General features: G+C 46.1%; 1 protein-coding gene across 1 annotated transcript in view; it reads right to left on the reverse strand.

The window, feature by feature from the left end:
- LOC107114121 (cadherin-13-like) overlaps window positions 1–5,086 on the reverse strand; it is a gene marked incomplete at both ends in the record, with an annotated part of 218,917 nt that extends 213,831 nt beyond the window's left edge. The window contains one exon of the mRNA XM_015415560.1: window positions 4,934–5,086. Within this exon, the coding sequence (XP_015271046.1) occupies window positions 4,934–5,086 (153 nt within the window). The remainder of the gene's footprint in view (window positions 1–4,933) is intronic.
- Between the last annotated feature and the right edge of the window lie 16,512 nt (window positions 5,087–21,598).

Here is a 21,598-nt window from a genome sequence, read left to right on the forward strand (position 1 = left end):
AGAAGCAACGTTTCTATAAAGATAAACAATTAAAGCTTCACACGGTCCAGCTCATTATAGTCTAAGCAAAGCGGCTCTTTCTCCACACCTGTTAATCTTGCAGATAAGCGTACACTAGCGTTCATAGAAATGGAATGCATTACACAGGGAGACACACAGGGCACACAGGAGGCATGCGCAGATGCCATAGGAGAGGGGGGGGTTGCCATCCACAGAATTCAATGGCAGCTAGCTGACACTGAGTTGGACAACTCTCAGTTCATAATGCTCCTTTTGAACTGGGGAGTGAGTATTGCACACTGCTAATGTGCATGGTCTGAGCATAGGGAGCACGGATTTCAGCTGCGTCACAAGTTTTCAGTGTCTAAGTCCTAAGGGAACTCTGCTACTTTGTGATAGCTTCTCCAAACCTTGCTCCTAACTAAACTTGTAACTAGACTGTGCAGTAACACCCTTCCTCCCATAGAGCAAAACAGCTTTCCATACGTGTTGGGGAAGCGGCAAAATAATTGGGACTTCCCCCTCAAACAGCTTTGTTCTATCACAAGGAGCCACGTTTTATAGTAAGTAAGGGATTTCATCTCTATTGACCTTTAGCTGGTGATCCTCCATGAAAACAGAAATGCCTTTTTCCAGTGCTGAGGAAACAAAACGACTTTGGTACCTGATTTGTTCGCCATAAATTATCCGTCGCTAAACTGCCAGCCAACATATTAACAGCCACCCATCCACAGAGCGGGATTTATTATTACTACTCATTGAATTGGCTCACAACCTGTTTACTGGGATTAGCTGAGCAATTCATGAATGACCAAGCCTGTGAAAGTCAACGTAATATATTACGACAAGGGGAGACTAATTCCAGTAGTTAATCTGTCCTATTCTTTTGCTGAAATTTGGAATGACCTCTGCTGTTGAGAAAAACAAAACAAAACAAAAAAAACCCCAGCCAAATAAGAAAACCAAACGCCACGAGCAACAGCCACAGTTAGATAAAGCAATGATTAACAAATTAAGGAAGGAGCACCAGCCAGGAATACTGTCTTTGGTGGTGGAATGTACGTTTTACATGCTGAAAAGAAGGAGGAGGAGGAGAAGAAGAAGAAGAAAAGAAGAAGAGATTGGATTTATACCCCGCCCTTCACTTGGAGTCTCAGAGCGGCTTACAAACTCCTTTCCCTTCACCCCATATATTGGCCTTTGTCTGTACCCTTCGCTGTTCCATTTTCTCCTTCACCCCTCCTCCCGTCAGCAGTCCAAAGATCTCCTGCTTGCTATCAAAGCCTATTCTCCCTTTCAGCCCCTGCTTGGAACTCCCGTCAAATGTCAGCCTTTTTCAATATCGTTTCAGCATGACAGTATTATATGCACGAATGATGTACATTTCTAGTGTAAACATCGGAGCCGCTGCCCCCTATGCGATTCTCTATTACTCGAGGAGAAGAAGAAGAAGAAGAAGAAGAAGAAGAAGAAGAAGAAGAAGAAGAAGAAGAAGAAGAAGAAGAAGAAGAAGAAGAAGAAGGCAGCCGCAGTCACACATGCTAAATAAACCACTTTCAATGCACTTTCCAACTGGATTTTGCCACTTCACACAGTAAAACCCAGTTGGGAAGCACATTGAAAGTGGATAGTGTGGCCACAGCTGAAGAAGAATAAGAATTGCTTTTCATACCCCACTTTTCTCCACCTTAAGTGGCTTCCCTTCCCTTCCTCTCCCTACAACAGGCACTTTGTGATGTAGGTGGGCCGAAGAGAGTTCCGAGAGAACTTGTGACTGGCCCAGGGTCACCCAGCAGGCTTCATGGGGAGGAGGAGTGGGGAATCAAACCCGATTCTCCAGATTAGAGTCTGCCGCAAACCACTACACCAAACTGGTGAAGAAGAAGAAGAAGAAGAAGAAGAAGAAGAAGAAGAAGAAGAAGAAGAAGAAGAAGAAGAAGAAGAAGAAGAAGAAGAAGAAGAAGAAGAAGAAGGCAGCTGCAGTCATACATGCTAAATAAACCACTTTCACTCCACTTTCAATGCACTTTCCAACTGGATTTTGCCACTTCACACAGTAAAACCCAGTTGGGAAGCACATTGAAAGTGGATAGTGTGGCCACAGCTGAAGAAGAATAAGAATTGCTTTTCATACCCCACTTTTCTCCACCTTAAGTGGCTTCCCTTCCCTTCCTCTCCCTACAACAGGCACTTTGTGATGTAGGTGGGCCGAAGAGAGTTCCGAGAGAACTTGTGACTGGCCCAAAGTCACCCAACCAACAGGATGTGGAGGATTCGAGACTCAAACCCAGTTCTCCAGGTTAGAGTCTGCCGCTCTTAACCACTACACCACACTGGCTCTCCTTAGAGAAGAAAGAACAATTCATTTCAAAATCTTAGAAGAGGGATGACCACCTCTTTTCACTGCACCACTCAGCTGTAGCCCATCCCCAGTGATCCAGTGTCTCTCTCTCTGTTCACCCCATATATTGGCCTTTGTCTGTACCCTTCGCTGTTCCATTTTCTCCTTCACCCCTCCTCCCGTCAGCAGTCCAAAGATCTCCTGCTTGCTATCAAAGCCTATTCTCCCTTTCAGCCCCTGCTTGGAACTCCCGTCAAATGTCAGCCTTTTTCAATATCGTTTCAGCATGACAGTATTATATGCACGAATGATGTACATTTCTAGTGTAAACATCGGAGCCGCTGCCCCCTATGCGATTCTCTATTACTCGAGGTAAGAATCGCATTAGGCGTCTGCGGGAAAGAATAACCCTGCCGCGGAAGGTTTCCCTTATCTGACCCCGATCATCTGGACCCGTTTCTCAGATCTATCAAGCCAAATTAAATGACCCATTTTTCATCTTGCCGACTACAGGAATTCCACTGAACTCGCAAGAACGGCTTGGAAAATATTTATACCTTTTGACGGAGGTTGAAGTCCTTTTATTTCCATCCGCATTTGTGCTTTTGAAATAATTCGTAAGCGGTGAATGGAGAAAAGGATTTTAAAACACAAACGCGCACACGCACGCACACAAAGATTCCAAAGTGAAAAAGATTTCCAAGCAACTCATCTACTTTCATGTATCAAGGAAAATCAAGGGGGAGAAAAAACCCTGCTGTTTTCTTGACTTCACAATACATCTTCATTGATTCCAGTTCATTGTTTTCCCAAAGACTGGCTAATCAAGTTGAACGCTCTCCTTCTGCAGAACTTCTCGACTGCCGTTCGCACGACGGGGCATCGGCCGGCCTGCTGAGCGGCGGAATTATACAACGGGTCGCACAGAAAGAGTTGCAGCCCATTAAAATGTACATTTGCATCTGCTTTCTGGCTCATCTAGCATGCTGCAATATTTTTTATGTGATTTGCAAGGCTGAAGAGGGAGAAAAGCTCTTTCCAGGGGAAATAAATTGGAGCTGTAATCTAGCATACACTGTGATAGATGTGAGGCACCCCATGTTGGGGTTTAATATGCCAATGGGGAGCTTCACTTGGAGAGTCACCTTTGCCCTGCAACATTCAATGCATGGCAGATAGCACAGGCACTCTGAGGCTCAGGGAGGAAGGTCCAAGAGCCAAGCAGTGGTTCCTGTGCCTCCAGGACTACAGGTCACAGGAAGAAACTGCAGGTGGTTCAATGTGTTGGAAATGTATGGGTTGCAAGGTCTCAGATTCCAGCCATTATAGGGTTAACTTGTTTACCTTCTCTACCATTGTTTAGACTGACCTGGAAGGAAACCCGGCAGACAGCCAATGCTAGTGAAGCCTGGGAAATCTGACTGTGTTTTGTAACACTGATTGTTTACTGGTTTCAGGTGACTTCCTTCTAGGGGTCAAGAAGAAGCAGATTCTCCATTGTTGTGTTGTTATTGTGTGACCGCGCAAGGCAGTAAGATGTGACAGTGCAGCTCTAGATATGTTTGTTATTTTGTAGGTTTCCTGTGTACCTTTTACCCTTAGAAATAAAGCTTTTTAAACAGAAAGAAATGTCTCTAGTGAAACAAAGATCTATTGCAAACTCTATTTAAGTATTTTTGACTATTTGCCCCACAATGGACTAAAAATCTCAGATTTCCAGGAGTCAGGTGAGGCAGAAATGCCAATCCAGCACTGCTTTCTGTTATAGCCAGTGTTCCCTCTAAGCTGAGTTAGTGTGAGCTAGCTCACAGGTTTTTAGCCTCCGGCTCACACGATTTTGTCTTAGCTCAGGAAGGATGGCTCCAGAGCACACTGATTTATGCAGTAGCCAAATTGCTCACTCACAACTTTAATGCCAGTAGCTCTCAAAGTAGAAGTTTCTGCTCACAAAACTCCACAGCTTAGAGGGAGCATTGTTTATGGCCTGTTTGTACCTCCTCTATCTGGGCAAAGCATTGCCAAGATGAACCACTAAATTGCCCCTTCTTCTTTACATTTAAGGACATTTACCAGCTTCCTGTCAGTTGCCACCTTACACTTCCTGTTCCTAGCTAGCTTCTTGATCTGTTCAGTCCCGCTGCATCTGGCCAGATCTCACAAATATAGGAACTGTAGCTTTTTGTTGTAGAGCTACAACTTCTCACCCTGTGCAGTCTCAGGGTCCTAACCTTTCCAGCACTGACTTTTTGACATGGAGAAATGCTGTCGATACAGGGACAATCACAAACCTTAACCAAATCATCACAGTGAACTTTAAAAAACAGTAGCTAATGGGGGATTACCAGAGACTCTGTGTGTGGGGAGAGGAGCTGGCACCTATAATTCAAGCTATAAAGAAGACTACTCAGAAAGGTGCTTGAAGGTAACATGGGAAATCCTTCAAAAATTATGTATTTCAAATATGGGGGGAAAACCCTGAACATTATATCACGTGACTGCCATTAGTCATGCATCCCTGAATCTCTTTGTCAATCATCACATTAGAACAAGGAGATAATAATGTGTGTGGCAATGCGATGTGCCAGAACTCACCTGGTAGGTGGCTGCCACTTCTCTATCAAGGGGTCGCGTCACCATGACCTCTCCGGTATTCTCAATGATCTTGAAAAATCCTTTCGGCTCCTGCTCCACTCCCTTCCCAAAAATTCTGAATTTCGCGCCCTCTGGTCTGTCGTTGTCTACAACCTACAAGAGCCAAGAGAAATGAGAAGGACTGAGGTCAAATCAATGGAAAGAACCTCTTAGCAATCACTTGGAGGCTACTTAGGCTTACGGTTGCCCATCATGACAGGTGACCTGCCACCTCTGCTGGCCCTCTTCTGCTCTCAAAGTGGGAGAAAATGAGAGGAAGTGACGTTGTGGACATGGCAACGTCACTTCTGTAAGCTACCTTCACGATAATCTAGGAATCTGCCTAATCTCTATGGTCCTCACCATAGGATTTTTTAGAGCATCAGAGGGGATGTGCGAGCGGTCGCCAGGAAATAGCGTTGCCACATCAGATGAATGAAATTTTTTTAAAAGAGCATAATAGAACATAACAGAAGCCATGTTGGATCAAACCAATGGCCCATCCAGTCCAACACTCTATGTCACACAGTGGCCAAAAGCCAAGTGCCGTCTGGAGGTCCACCAGTGGGGACAGAATTCCTGAAGCCCTCTCCTCAACCACCAAGATTACAAAGCATGATTGCTCAGACATAGTGTTCCATCAATGCCTTGCAGATAACAGCCATTCATAGACCTCTGCTCCATATGTTTGTCCAATCCGCCGCTTCCTGTGGCAGTGAATTCCACGTGTTAATTACTCTTTGGGTGTAGTACTTCCTTTTGCCTGTTCTAAGCCAACTGCTCATTAATTTCATAGAGTGCCCACGAGTTCTTGTATTGTGAGAAAGGGAGAAAAGTACTTCTATATCTGCCTTCTCTATCCCATGCATAATTTTGTAAACCTCTATCATGTCACCCCCTCAGTCGTCGTTTCTCCTAGCTAAAGAGCCCTAATCTCTTTAACCTTTCTTCATAGGGAATGTGTTCCATCACAATTGTGGTGGAATGCACCTGTTCTGGCCTTCAGGCCTTATTCTGCCCTGCCTCTCTGGGATTATCTCAATACCGGAGAGGTTTTTCTTTCACTCTCAGGGTAGCTTGCCACCACAACCTAACCTTTTGCAGTAATTGCTCACCGGGATGGTCAATGGACTCCCAGCTTCCCTTCCAAGTTCTGAGGCCTTGCCTCTGTGTCTCCCACTGCCCAACACCTCATCACCTGTCAGTCTCCCAGTCAACTTACTTTCAACAACTCTTTCTTGGCAGTGATAAGTTTATTGAGATATATGCATGATCCAGAAAGTCACTGTGTTAGAACTAAAGACTTTTGGTGGGCACAAGATTAATATAGGTAATTCGAAGGTCACACATTCACGCCACGCCTAGCGTTGCCATCTCAACCAAGGAAAAGATATGTGTCTTGGTTATCTACTGTTCAAGCTGGTACCAAAAGCTTCTCAAGGACACCTCACCCTGGGAAAGGGCAAGGAGGTACAACTTGCGAGAAAAGTTATGACTTCTACAAGCAAAGGTCCCACTCTCTTATTCATTCACTCAACTCCCCTCCGCATAGGAATTCCCAGCGAAGCAAGGTTTGACATCATCACATGGAGAATTTACTGCCTTGAGCACCCCTGGAGGAATAGCCACTTGCCAACTGCCTGCCTTCCTCCAGCGTCCATTTTAAAACAGTGTGTCAGAGACAGTGGAAGTCTATGTGGTACAGAAAATCACGGAAAGCATGAAAAGTTATAAAGTATTGATTAAAAAGAAAATGTTTTCAAGCATATGTTTAGCATGGCACCAAACTGATCGAGGGAACTAAAATGAATGGGAAAATGCAAATCCTCTGTCCCTTTTATGTTGCCGAAGGCTTTCACAGCCGAAGTTCATTAGCTGTTGTAGATTTTCTGGGTTGTATGGCCAAGGTCTTGGCATTGTAGGACCTGACGTTTCACTAGTAGCTGTGACTGGCATCCTCAGCGGTATAACACAGAAAGAAAAATGCCTACCATTTTTCTTCTCACCTTGACACAGAAAGCGCTCCATCTTTCTGTGTCAAGGTGAGAAGAAAAATGGTAGGCAGGTAATGTATATCTAATCAGGAAGGTGGGGTCCTCTGTCCTTTTCTCTATACATGTCCTACCAGAAGTTAAAATAGGAAAGGCTCCTTTTTCTTAGGATGTAACAGATCCCTATAGAATCACCATTACCTTGAAGCTTGCTCCAGCAAGTGCTGCACACACATTCCTTTACACACAGAGAACTGCCCTAGCATTTAGAAGTGTCGGTTTTATACCCCTCTGAAAGCAGACTACATTCCTATGTAGTGGTCATGCCCCAGGGCTCAAGATTACTGGGAAACAGTACAGAAGATAGGATGACTGGTCCTCAATTCGAAACCTGAAAGATATCTCTTAAATTACATTGATAAGTACTGTTTCCAGAGAGGTACTGTGGTATGTTCCGATCTGCACAGTGACAGTATTTCATGTTCTTGAAAACAACCGACGTTGCTTGGCAAATGAGAACATTCTTAAACATGGGAGAATTGTTATAAATAGTCAAACTAACAGCAAGTTAAAATTCTAAGAATATTTTAGATGACAAAAATCGGCAACAACTGGCTGAATTAAGCAACGATGACAACAAACACACACACACACACACACTAAACCTGTTAGGAATGAATTGATAAGAAAGGAACAACTGTACAATTTATCCATCTCTGTGTTTGTTTATTTTAAACTGTGAACTAGCTTGTATTGTTTGCTTTGTATACTGGTTCTGATTGTGTATGTTGCATTTATTTTTTATATATATATATTATATTATAAATTATAAATATATATATTATAAATGATAGTGATAGATGATAGATGATGATGACAGATGTTGCTAGATGTTGCTAGATGACAGAGAGAGAGAGAGAGAGAAAGAGAGAAAGAGAGAGAGAGAGAGAGAGAGAGAGAGAGAGATTAAAAGACTACCTGGGCATTGAAGTGAATGTGTAACCCCAGGAGTTCTTTGGAGGTCATAACTAGAGAATGCAAAAGGTTTCTATGTTCAGGGAAGGCGGAATTTACTCTTCTGCAAGGCTGTTTTCCTTTGTGACCTCTGTTCTATCAGGGCTATTTTTGGGCAGGAACGCACAGGAACGGAGTTCCGGCTGGCTCCCGAGTTGGCCACGCCCAGCAGGAACTCATTAGCATAATAGGCCACACCCAACAGCAGGAACTCATTAGGATTGGCTACATTAGGGGTGTGTGGCCTAACATGCAAAGGAGTTCCTGCTACAAAAAAGGACCTGGGTTTTGACAACAACCAAGGTAAACAGAATAAGAAGCAAAAGGTGAGTGTGGCTGGATAACCACACTTCTGGTAACATGGGGGTGCGGCCTAATGTGGTAATGAGCTGTGCTGTCAGGGGTGTGGACTAATATGCTAATGAGTTCCTGCTGTTGGGTGTGGCCTGTTATGCTAATGAGTTCCTGCTGGGCTTTTTCTACAAAAAGAGCCCTGATTCCCTTCTTTGTAAACCCACAGTTTCTCCTGATATCACTTTTACAGTCTTTGTCATTCTCCTTCCAGATTTTGTGCTCTCACTCCGAGCTCCCTCTCACACTCAGGTTCAGGAGAAAGCTGCACAAGGAAAGCGCTTCTGCACCAAAGCATGGATGCAAGGATCCTGATGTGTCCCCCCCAAGCCCGGGCTTCTGGCTTTGCTCTTTAAAGCCTGGAAGAACAGTGCAGGCAATTACAAAGCCGAGAGCGTTAAGATTTGCAATGATTTGTTTAATGTTTAATTAGCCACCAGAGGGAGCTGCGTGCTCCCAGAAATAAGACAGAAATATGAACATCTTCTAATTAAGATGCTCCTGTAATGGGTCCATAGTTCAAAGGAAGTGTGTTCCCTTGTTCACGCTAAACCGTGTACAGATAAAAAATGCCCAAGCAGAAATCAAGACCATCACTTTGTGCAGCAGGCTTTGGTTGAAGGAGAGAGGAAGGGAAGAACCAAAGACTATTCCAAATGCCTCTTCCTCGCACAAGAGTCAGGAAGTATCCTTGCTCTCAGAACCATTACTGTGCAGCCAGTAGGGTCACCTCACCAACCTCCCGGTGGGGTCTGCAACAATGTTCCCTCTAAGCTGAAGAGTCTTGTGAGCAAAAAAAAAAACAATCTACTTTGTGAACTGCTGGCATTAAAGTGGTGAGCAAGCGGCTTGGCTAAATTAATTTGCTCTGGAGCCATCCCTTCCTGAGCGAAGACAAAAATGTGTGAGCAGGAGGCTAAAGGACTGTGAGCCTAGCTCACACTGACTCAGCTTAGAGGGAACACTGGTCTGCAGTCCTCTTGGGAAATACAACTGATCTCCAGACTACAGAGATCAGTAGGGTTGCCAGGTCCTTCCTAGTTCCCGGTGGGGGACTTTGGGGGGCGTTTCTGGAAGGTTAGGGGATGTCCCCAATGCGATGATGTCGCACAGAAGTGATGTCATCACCTTAGAAACCAGCGTCCCACTCACCTGCACTCTAAGCGGTGAATGTATTGAGATATATGTCAGAGTGATAGAGGTAGCAAGCAGTTACTATAGATCAGTTTGATCTGTTTGTCAGACCTAGCTGTCATGCTAGTAATCATGTAATTACAGCCAGGTGTTTTCTAGCAGATGTTGCTCTTTCAGGGCTTGTTAGAGCTAGCGATTACATCACCTTGTTAGAGACTGGCTGGGGTTTAGCATAATAGCTATCAGCTTAGTAAGCTGGAGGGGGACTTAGTTCTCATAGACTGTATATATTCACCTTTATAACTATATAAACTCTCTGTGCACCTTCATAACTGGTTAGTCTCCCGCTTCTTATTTACAACACCCAATAGAATGTGCTGCTTGGAGTTCAGCCTCCCCCCCCCCCCCCCCTGCTTCTTGCCAAAAGCATTTAAAGGGACCCTGAATGCCAAGTGGCGAATTCACTGCTTAGAGTCCAGGCATTCCCCTCCTGCAAGATTTAAAGGGCCCTCCAGCTGATCGCTGGGCCACATGCTCCCGACAATCAGCTGGAGGAGGGCCCTTTAAATCTCGCAGGAGGGGAGGAAGAGGGGTGGGGCAGCCACGGTTGGGGGTGGGGCTTGGTTCGGGGCAGGAGCCAGCAAAATCAGGGCTCTCCCACCCCCACCTGGGGACTGTTGGAAATATGTGTGTTGCAAGGTCTAAATTCTGTCATTATAGGGGACTGTTGGAAACATGTGCATTGCAAGGTCTAAATTCAGTCATTATAGGGTTAATGTGCTTACCTTGCGTGCTATTGTTTAGACTGACCTGGAAGGGAACCTGGCAGAAAGCCAATGGGAAGAAAGCCCGGGAAACTAGAGCCTATTTACTAACAATCATTGGTTAATGCATTCAGGTGATTTCCTTCTTGGGGTCAAGAAGAAAGGAAGAATCTCCGTTACCAACCGTGTGGTCAGTCTGTTGTACTTGTAACAGTAAGGATGTAGTCTTAGCATTCCTTGTTTTGTAGATTTCCTGTGCACCCTTCCCTTTAGAAATAAAAATGCCTCCTCTTCAGTGAATAAAGATCCATTGCAAACTCTGAATATCTAACTATTTTTACCAGCTTTCCAACAGGGACTGCAATCTTTTGGAGGGCTGACTCTGTGGCATCAGCACACCCCTGCAGATCTCCCTCCCCTCCCCTAGTTCCACTCCCAAGCCTTCAGTGATGTATGAGGTAGGCTAGGCTGAGAGCGAGTAGGGTTGCCAACCTCCATGTGGCACCTGGAGATCTCCCACTATTACAATCGATCTCCAGATGACCAAGGTCAGTTCCCCCAATTGAAAATGGCTGCTTTGGAGGGCGGACTCTGTGGCATTGTACCCAGCTGAGGTCCCTCCCTTCCCCAAAGCCTGCTTTCTGCAGGTGCCACCCTACAAATCTCCAGGAATTTCCCAACTCAGAATTGGCAACCCGAAGAGTGAGTGGCACAAGTTTTCAGGACAGAGTGGGAGCCCAGGTCTACCAGACTGTAGTCTGATGCTCTGACCACTGCACTGCACTCTTTCTGGCAATGTTGTGGAAGGAAACGGAGACCATTCCAATGATCAAACACCTGTTGCACCTCTTATGAAACTCCTATTGCACATATTGAATGAGTTCTGTGGCTACCGTGTACCGCCCAAAAGACAAATAAGGAGCTGCGGTGGCTCAAGTGGTTAAGACGCTGAACTGCAGGTTGTGGAAGGTCGGTAGTTCAGCAGTTCGAGACCCGAGTGAGCCGCATGATGGAGTGAGCTCCCGTCTCTAGTTCCAGCTCCTGCCAACCTAGCAGTTTGAAAGCAAGAAATTGCAAGTAGATAAATAGGTACCACTTCGGTGGGAAGGTAACAGCGTTCTGTGCGCCTTGGTGTTTAGTCATGCCGGCCACATGACCACGGAAGTGTCTTCGGACAGCGCTGGCTCTTCGGCTTTGAAACGGAGATGAGCACCGCAACCCTAGAGTCGGATTAGACTGGCTTTCGAGCAAGGGAGACCTTTACCTTTACCTTTAGATCAAATCAAATCTGAACTCCCCCTAGAAGCTAAAATGACTCAACTGAGGCGATCGGACTTTGATCACATTATGAGAAGACAAAGAGTCATTGGAAAAGACAATAATGCCAAGAAAAGTTGGAAGGCAGCAGGGAACGAGGAAGACCCAACGTGAGATGGATGGACTCCACCAAGGAAGCCACAAAGGGCCTCCGTTGGCAAGACCTGAACAAGGCTGTTAACGAGATGACGTTTTTGGAGCTCATTAAGCCACAGAGTGATCGTATGTCAAAAGCGACGTGACGGCATTTAACACATGGGCATATGGTGTCAAACCTAGGTTTGCCAACCTCCAGGTGGAGTCTGGAGATCTGGGATTACAACTGAACTCTAGGCAACAGTCAGTTTCCCTGGAGGAAACAACCACTTTGGACGTGGGTTCTATGGCATTACACCCCACGGAAGTCCCTCCCTATCCCAAACCCTACCATCTTCAGGCTCCACCCCCAAAGTCTCCAGGTATTTCCCCACCCAGAGCTGGCAACCCTAAAATACCAGTTGTGAATGTAGAAAGACCCAGACACCTTGTTAAGAAAAGCAGTGCTTTATCAGTGAGCTGCCTGCAGTCACTGAAGAATTTGACTATAAGATATTTGTGCCACCTACTTAAAAACGGTTCGGTCCTGCTGTGGATGGCGCAGAGCAGCAGGGCCCACAACTGGAGGTGCCAAATTTGGTGAGCAATTACCCCTCCCTCTTTTTCGTGACTGTCTCGTTACTTAACCCGGCTCTCGGAACCCACATACGAGCGAGAGCTTTAACTGACTCGGGGTGTGGGAGAGACTTAATCGACCCCGCTTTAGTTACGGGACTGGAAGCGGGATTGGTAAAGTTAAAAGAACCTTTAATTTTCACCCAGATGGATGGGTCTACGATGAAAGACCCGTGCGAGTACAAAACGGTCCCTCTGAGGAAGGCTGTGTCCCTTCCCAGACCTTCCAGAGAACCTCTGGATCCACCAGTGTCCCTGTAACTCCTCCCAGAGACGGCTCTTTTTGTAGCAGGTACTCATTTGCATATTAAGCGACACGGTTGATTTCTTTTAGGATTGACTGATATTTGTGCCACCTACTCAAAAAATAAAAAAAGACTCCGAGGAAGGCTGTGTCCCTTCCCAGGCCTTCCAGAGAACCTCTGAATCCACCAGTGTCCCTGTAACTCCTCCCAGAGACAAGAGCGAAAAAAGCACCAGAGAGGCTGAAGGTGGCCACAGAAGGAAAGCCAACAGGGAAACGGCTGCTCCTGAGACATTCTGTGGCTTCACCGGAAGGAAAGTTCAAATTAAAGAAGCTGGCATTGGAAAGTTAATAATAATAATTTTTAAAAATCCCACAAGCGGCATAAAACAAATCGGCCCCGTTGACTTCGCCATCCCTTCCGCTCCCTGAATCTTGGCCAGGACAAATTTACCAGCTGCTATTTTTCAAAGGCTGTTACCCAGTCCCTTCCAGCTAGGTTCATTCCAACAACGTGATCTCTCTGCTGCTCTGATCTTATCACAGAAGTAAATCAGAGAGTGTTTTCACAGAAGCAGAGGGAGGAAGAGATAAGGGGAGAGGGGTGGGGGGGGGGGAACACACACAACTCATCCTCAATATCCCCAGGAGATACTTTTGGTGGTGGGGGGGGAGCTTTACAACCACAGCAATTCCGCTTTCAACAACATTATTACAACTCTGCAATCCTGGAGGTGTCACTGCTGAATAACAGCTATTTTTCCAGCTCAAAATATCCTGGTAGATGCTCTCCATGCCTCCATAAAGCACCAATCGTCTTAATGTCTGCTCTCCTCTCCATATCAGTGAGCTTGTGAGCGTGGCGTTGGTCCATCTGCCTTAACTTACTGAGAGTTACAGTCATGATTACCACCAACCACAAGAGCCATGTCAGTTGTGATTCTGGGAGATCTCCAGGCCCCACCTGGAGACTGGCACCCCTAATCTGCAAGACACTTGGGCATTTGGACATCATGAACAAACTCTAGTTTCCAGTAGGTAGCCTCTGTCTTCTCTGTCTTCATGGGACAACCGGGTTTGATTCCCCACTCCTCCACTTGCACCTGCTGATGTGACCTTGGGTCAGTCACAAGCTCTGGCACAGCTGTCCTTGAAAAAGAGCAGTTTGTGTCAGAGTTCTCTCAGCCCCACCCACCTCACAGGGTGTCTGTTAAGAAACTCCCCTTTTTCACAGTCCCAAGATCAAGGATATTCTTGTTTCATAGAATCACAGAATCCTAGAGTTGGAAGGGACCTCCAGGGTCATCAAGTCCAACCCCCTGCACAATGCAGGAAATTCACAAATACCCCCCTCACCCCAGTGACCCCCGTTCCACACCCAGAAGATGACAAAAAACCTCCAGCCAAACTGGCCTGGAGAAAAATTGCCTCCTGACCCCAAAGTGGTGATCAGCATTTCCCTGGGTGTGTAAGAAAGGGCCACGAGAACTAAGCATGGAGACGACCCTTCCTGCCCTCCCTCTCATGATCTGCCTCAGTCCACAGAATCAGAAACTATAGTTAATTGCGGTGTGCAAATCAGATGTGCTTAATAAACCATGGTCCTGGTCACATGGGCCAGAAAATGTGGGGGGGAAGCGTGGCTGTTTGCCCCAGAGCAAAGTAACAGGTGGCAGCCCGATCACACGTCCCATTGAGGTCCTGTGGTTGGGCCATTAGGTGCCAATCACATGGCTATCCTGCAGCGCGGCAAAGAAGCAGCACGGCGCGATCACACCGGCAATCGTTAGGCGCCGCTTCTGTGGCAAACGGGAATTTTTTTTCTCACCGAGAGTTGTGCATGTGCATGATCATTTGTGTGCATCCTGTGGAGCCTTAAAAACAAAACAAAACAATCCGGTTTGCAACGGGACATGGACGGGCACCGGATGCCACGGGATTCGAGCAGAAACGCGATCAGACGCCCGCCCTTGCCCCGCGTTTTCCAGAAACTAGTACCACGTATGTGGTAGTTTTTTACTCCCCATCTCCGGCGAGAAGCCACGGGTTAGCCATGGGTGCGCTACGCCTCCCAGATGTTCCGGTGTGATCGCTCCCGGAAAATCCGCAGGACGATCATGCCTTCAGCGCAGCAAATGCTCCGTGTGAACGGGGCCCATGGTTAGTTTCTTGACTGCAGACCTGGCTTCTGGGACACGGTTTTATTCTCTGGTTTTTGGGATCCCCACTTTGTAGGCAAGAGTGCAATTTGTGAAAGGCGCCGGACTTGCATATCCCAAAATACTGTGATTTCATTCACATTGGGAAGGCATCCATCTCAGTTCTCTGTGCAAGGACAGAAGGGACGAAGCATGTGGTTCGCAGACTTCCCATCTCATTTTCATTGTGACCAAACCAGAGTTGGTATGGGATTTCTGAATGAAGCCCTACCCCAATCCACCTATATCCTGCTTCTAGGGATACCAGCCTCCAGGTGGGATTCCCCCAGAATTACAGCTCATCTCCAGACCACAGAGACCAGTTCCCCTGAAGAAAATGGATGCCTTGGAGGTTTGAATCTATGGTGTTGTACCCCACGGAGGTCCCTGTCCTCCCCAAGCTCCATTCCAAAAATCTCCAGGAATTTCCCAACCTGGAGCTGGCAGCCCTACCCCCCATCTCCTGATGGTGGCCAGCGGAGACCTGGTAACCCTACCTGCTTCTGCAACCCATGGATAAATCAGGGGTCATTTTGTAGAAAAAGAGCTAGGGGAACTCATTAGCATAACTCATTAGCATATGCCACACCCCCTGACATCACCGGAAGTGTGTCATAAGGCCACACACCCCGCCCCCAATAGCCCCGGCCGCCGCCGCCGGCCTTGCAGCTCCACTGCCGAGCCCCATGAGGGGCCTGGCGGTGGACCTGCAAGGAAACGGTCCCGGCCGCCGCCGCTGGCCTTGCAGCTCCACTGCCGAGCCCCATGAGGGGCCCGTCGGTGGACCTGCAAGGCCAGCGGGAGTGCAAGGAAGCCCCGCGAAGGCCCTCCCTGGCCCCAGGCAGGCAGGGATGGGGAGAGGCAGGGAGGAAGCAACTTACCCTCCTCTTCTCCTGCCTCCTCCTGGCTGAATGAGGGCCAGAAGCGGGGCGGCCGGAAGCAGGGGGCGGGGCTTCGTCATGTGCCCCACCCCCCGTACCTCACCCAGGGGAACTGCGTTCCCCCGTGTTCCCCCTCGAAATGACCTCTGATAACAATACCAGTCTATCTTATAGGATGGAAGTACTGAGATGATATAGATGAAGTGCTACATAAAAGACTCGGGATTATGATTATAGATAGCTCGTTTCTTTAATAGAAAGTTTGCAGTGGTCCAGCGTCATGTATTATGAAAACGGAGAAAAAGACAAATGAAAGTGTGAGAGGGGAAAGTAGCTTCTTGACATTTTTTGCTTTCTGCATTCTTTGAGGGCAACCCTCCCCACCTTTATATGATTTTGTCCGGGTTTTTTTTAATTATTATTATTAAAAACCTTACTAAATGTCTATCTCTCTCCCCAATTTTTTTGTCAGGCAGAGGAGTGGTGCAGGTAGCAAACAAGCGGGGACAATTTAACTTTGCAAATCGAACTGAAGGTCTGGTTCTTAACTTTTAGCTAATTTTTTTTGCACATTTAATTGGGTTTTTCAGCCTCATTTGATCTCACATCCTCGAGGGTCGCTTTTAATTGGGAGACACGTGAGCACTAAGTTTCCCCCCATTTTTAGTCTGTTAAGCATGGGGGGGTTTAAAAAGAAGGTCTAATGAGAAAGGTGAATTATAAATGAAGAAGATGCTGAAAAGAATGAGAAGAGATAGCTTGCAAAACTTGTAGGATGATGACTGCATCCTAGAAGTGATGCTGATTGTCTCTGCTTACCAAGAAAACCAGGTGAAAGAGGTCTCCTGAAAGTTAAGCAAGCAGTTGAAGAAGAAAAACGAGCACTGAATGACTACACCAAGAAAAGCAAGGAGAAGTGTCTCATTGAAGTGTGCAAGGCAGACTTATTTAAGGTTAGAGACACCAAAGAAAATTACAGAAAGATTGCAATCAAAACTCACTTTGACAACAGGAAACAAAAGCACTTGTCCGGGAAATATTTGAAAGACATAGAGAATAAAGTTGATAATGAAAACACCTGGCAGTGGCTCCAAAAAGGACACTTGAAGAAAGAAACGGAAGGACTCAGTCCCAGGGTAACAGCTGAATAGAAGAGAAAGAACAGGAGAAGACCATTAAATACCAAGACCTACATGAGTTAGAGCACCTCTGGGAGGAGAAGGTTACCATTGTGACAGTTGTCATTGGAGCCCCTGAAGCAGTGTAGAATTGCCAGGTCCCCCCTGGCCACTGACAGGGGATGAGGGATAGGCAGGACTCTTTTTGTAGAAAAAGCCCAGCAGGAACTCATTAGCATAATAGGCCACACCCAACACCAGAAACTCATTAGCACATTAGGCCACACCCCCATGTTACCAGAAGTGTGGTTATCCAGCCACACTCACCTTTCGCTTCTTATTCTGTTTACCTTGTTTGTTGTCAAAACCCAGGGCCTTTTTTTGTAGCAGGAACTCCTTTGCATGTTAGGCCACACACCCCTAATGTAGGCAACCCTAATAAGTTTCTGCTGTTGGGTGTGGCCTATTATGCTAATGAGTTCCTGCTGGGCGTGGCCAACTTGGGAGCCAGCCGGAACTCCGTTCCTGTGCGTTCCTGCCCAAAAATAGCCCTGGGGATAGGGTTGCCAGATCCAGGTTGAGGAACTCCTGGAGATTTCGGGATGGAACCTGGGAAGGACAGGGATTTCAGTGGGGTATAATGTCATAGAGTCCACCCTCCAAAGGATCCTTTTCTCTAAGGGAACTGATCTCTACAGTCTGGAGATGAGGTGTAATTCCAGGGGATCCCCAGGTTCTGAGGCAGGCGTCCCTCAAGCAGTGCCTAGGAATCTTACAAAACACCTAGACAGTTTGGACATTGAAGAAATAACACCAGCTCAGCTCCAGAAGACAGTGTTGCTTGGAACAGTAAGAATCCTGCAAAAATACTGCTGCAATTCCCAAGAACCTGGCTAGGTTTAGAACCCCAGAAACCCATTTACCAGTGTAGAAGTGTGACCATTCATAATAATCGGACTCTGACAATTCATAACAGTAGTAGTAGTAGTAGCAGTAGCAGTCGTAGTCATTGTCGTCGTATCTTCATTTATAGTCTGTCTTTCTCTCTGGGATGCAAGGTCCATTAAACCCCCCCCCCCATTATTCTACATTCAAAAGACTTTAACTAGAAAAATCTTTGTGCTCACATGTCTTCCAGTTAGAAGAAGTAATAATCAGAAGAATAACTCTTGAATGCAGCTATTGGTTGCTCTGAGAACTTTTATGTGGGGGCTCATATGTCCGGCAGACACAGCTCAAAATTTTTTGCTGCCTCTGGAAGAAAATCCACATGCTTCCCCCAAGGTGGCAAACAAAACAAAACAATTGAAAAGTTATTGTTCTGTAATGGGATACCATAACCCAATTTGCCATAAGAACACAAGAGGAGCCATGTTGGATCAGGCCAATGACCCATCCAGTACAGGACTCTGTGTTACATGGTGGTCCAAACCTGGGGGGCATCCGGAGGTCCACCAGCGGGGCCAGAATTCCGGAATCCATCCCACTATTGCCTCCCAAGCACCAAGAAGACAGAACATCACTGCCCCAGACAGAGTGTTCCATCTATACCTTCTGGCTAATAGCCACTGATGGACCTCTGCTCCAGATGTTTATCCAATCCCCTCTTGAAGCTGTCTGTGCTTGTAGCTGCCACCACTTCCTGCAGCAGTGAAGTCCACATGTTAATTACTCTTCAGGTGAAGAAGGACTTCCTTTTGTCTGTTCTAAGCCTACTCTCCAGGTAGACTGCCTCACCCAGCCTGGTATGGTCAAAATAGAGATAATAGCATGCAGTCTGAGTTTTATTTTTATTTTATTTTTTTAACTTTCTGTTCTCTATAGTTTTTAAGACACAGGGAGGGGGAAACAAACTTGACCCAATGTCTGGAATCAAGAACCACAAAGGTAAGAAAGGAGCCCAATAAAGGGCCAGTATTAAAAACCTAGTATATAATTGTTATATATAAAAAATAAATACCACTCTAATGGCAGAAAGTGTAGAGGACCTTAAGAGCCTCTTGCATAGTGTGAAAGAGGAGAGCGCAAAAGTGGGCTTGAAGCTCAACATCAAAAAAACTAAGATCATGGCATCCGGCCCCATCACTCATTGGCAAATAGAAGGGGAAGTCATGGAAGTAGTGACAGACTTCACGTTCCTGGGATCCCAGATCACTGCAGACTGTGACTGCAGCCATGAAATTAAAAGACGCCTGCTCCTTGGGAGGAAAGCGATAGTGAACCTAAACAGCATGATAAAAAGTAGAGACATCACCCTGCCAACAAAAGTCCGCATGGTCAAAGCAATGGTATTCCCAGTAGTCATGTATGGCTGCGAGAGCTGGACTATAAGGAAGGCCGAGCGCCAAAGAATAGATTCTTTTGAACTATGGTGCTGGAGAAGACTCTTGAGAGTCCCTTGGACTGCAAGAAGAACAAATCAGTCAATCCTCAAAGAAATCAACCCTGACTGTTCCCTGGAAGGCCAGATAATGAAAATGAAGCTCAAATACTTTGGCCACCTGGTTAGACAGTGTCATCGATGCAATGAACATGAAATTGAGCAAATTTCAGAGGACGGCGGAAGACAGGAAGGCCTGGCGTGATCTGCTCCATGGGGTCGCGAAGAGTCGGACTCGACTGTGCGACTGAAGAACAACAACATGTATTTTTCCTGAAAAATAGTTAAACCTTGTTAGAAAGTACAAGTCACTTCTATTGGCTCTTGTGTTCAGGTCATTGGTACTTTGCAACGAGGCTTTCACTTGGCCCTTATATGTTGTTAACTGTTTTTCTAATAATAACATGTATTTTTGTCTGTAATAATTATAGACTAGGTTTTTTAATATTGGCCCTTTATCTGGCTTCTATAGTTGTTAATCTGTTATTCACCATGGGTCTAGGCTGCCTCGGAGAAAGGTGGACTTCTTATATTATAAATGATTAAACATACATATTTTGATGTAGTTCAAACCGGGGGACATTACAAAACCGCTGCATGGATGTATAGCCTCTCTCAGATGTTAACACCCCAAAGCTGCTTCTGAAATGGTGTTAAGATCCAAGTTTAAGTCGCTGATCGGGCGGAATAACTTATCTTTATCTCATCTTTTGTCTACTTATCAGAATGGCTATGATGATAAAAACGGGATGAGGCGATAAAACCCTCAGTGTAGGACAGCTGGAACAGAAAGAGTTTAGAGATTTAACCATGCACGATGGTACCATATTTTGTCTCAACATTCCTAATCTTGTTATCTTCAAGCCCGGTTAGAATGCTGCAGAATGAGAACCACAAAACTGGAAATCTGAAGGGCCAAAGCCAAGATACGAACAGCGGCACTGACAATTCCACCAAGGGCCGCTTGGCCCAGACCCAATTCCCCCTCCCCCCAATAAAACAGGACTCTCCAGAACTATACCACAATCCAGGGCACTATTTTTTTTTATCATTTCTCTAATGAGTCTCTCGTAATTGAAATTATCTTAAATCGAGTTCGTTACATTTAGCGGTTTCCCCCTCCCAATGGGAAACGCTTAGCAGCTAAGTTCCCATATGTAGCATATAACCCACAGATCTAATTATAGATTTATTCTCAGTGTGTAGTTCCCTAGGAAACAAATCCGTGGCTTGTGTACGGAAGGTCAACAGAGGAAGATTTTTTTTAAAAAAAAAGTTATTTATGTTCTTTGTATAAGTAACTTATCTAGAGGTCACAGGTCCAGATCTTGGCAGGATGAGGGCACTCATGTCAGGGATAGTAAACGAGTCTGTTGGGGCAGTCTGACACCTTCAACATTTTAATCTGGTAAACTCTTAATACCCAAATAATTAAGCATCCATTTTTTATTTTAAAAAAAAGGTTTGAAGAGTCAGAGTTCGAAAACACACATTTGCCAGATCTATAACGGAGAACGAGAAACAATTCTGAAGAGGCGAAACAGAGACGAGGAGAAACCATGCCTTCTCGAGCATTCAGAAACCGTCTCTTAACTTCAATGTGATGTAAACCAGCCCAAACAATGTAATCAATAGGTTGGCTCTGGCTTCTAGTCTAGTATGGGAAAGATGTACAAGCAGATGCAGTGCCTGAAATTCATTCAGGATCGTTCTACGAGTTAACACAGGTAGAAGCACCAAAAGGGAGGAGAAAATTAACCAATGGATAGTGAATCATTGGAGCAGCCATCAAAATAATGAGAGGTTCCATTGTTGGACCACACAAAGAAAACAATGGGTCCTTTTCACAACCTTGGTGTAGTGGTTACGTGTGCGGACTCTAATCTGGGAGAACCGGGTTTGATTCCCCACTCCTCCACTTGCACCTGCTGATGTGACCTTGGGTCAGTCACAAGCTCTGGCACAGCTGTCCTTGAAAAAGAGCAGTTTGTGTCAGAGTTCTCTCAGCCCCACCCACCTCACAGGGTGTCTGTTGTGGGGAGGGGAAGGGAAAGGAGTTTGTAAGCCGCTCTGAGCCCCACCCCCAAAGTTTGCGACGTGTGTGGCACGAAGACACCACCCGGAGGTGACATTATCACGTCGGGCACGTTACCGCGGGACGCTCTATCATTCGAGGGAAAACACTGTATTTTTTCCCTAAAATGATTGTGGCCCCGCCCTCAACGTGCCTGACGTGATGATGTCACTCCTGGATGGCGTTACTGCAGCGCGCACGCTTCGTGTGTGTGCGAGAAGACTCCCAGCCAGGAACAGGACTCCCCCCGCTTTTAGGTAAGTTCGACTTGGCAACCCTATCTCCACCAGTCCACCCCCACCACACAGACACAGGCTCCAACCGATTGCTTTAATTTAGTGGGGTTTTTTTTTAAGTAGTACATATGTGCATGTTGTTGATACAGAGGGAAAGAACAAACACAAATGAATGGATTGAATTGAGAGTTGTGGCAAATTGTGCATACCCAC

Source organism: Gekko japonicus, unplaced genomic scaffold (genome assembly GCF_001447785.1).
Source record: "Gekko japonicus isolate JY-2015 unplaced genomic scaffold, Gekko_japonicus_V1.1 scaffold1895, whole genome shotgun sequence".
Classification (NCBI taxonomy): domain Eukaryota; kingdom Metazoa; phylum Chordata; class Lepidosauria; order Squamata; family Gekkonidae; genus Gekko; species Gekko japonicus.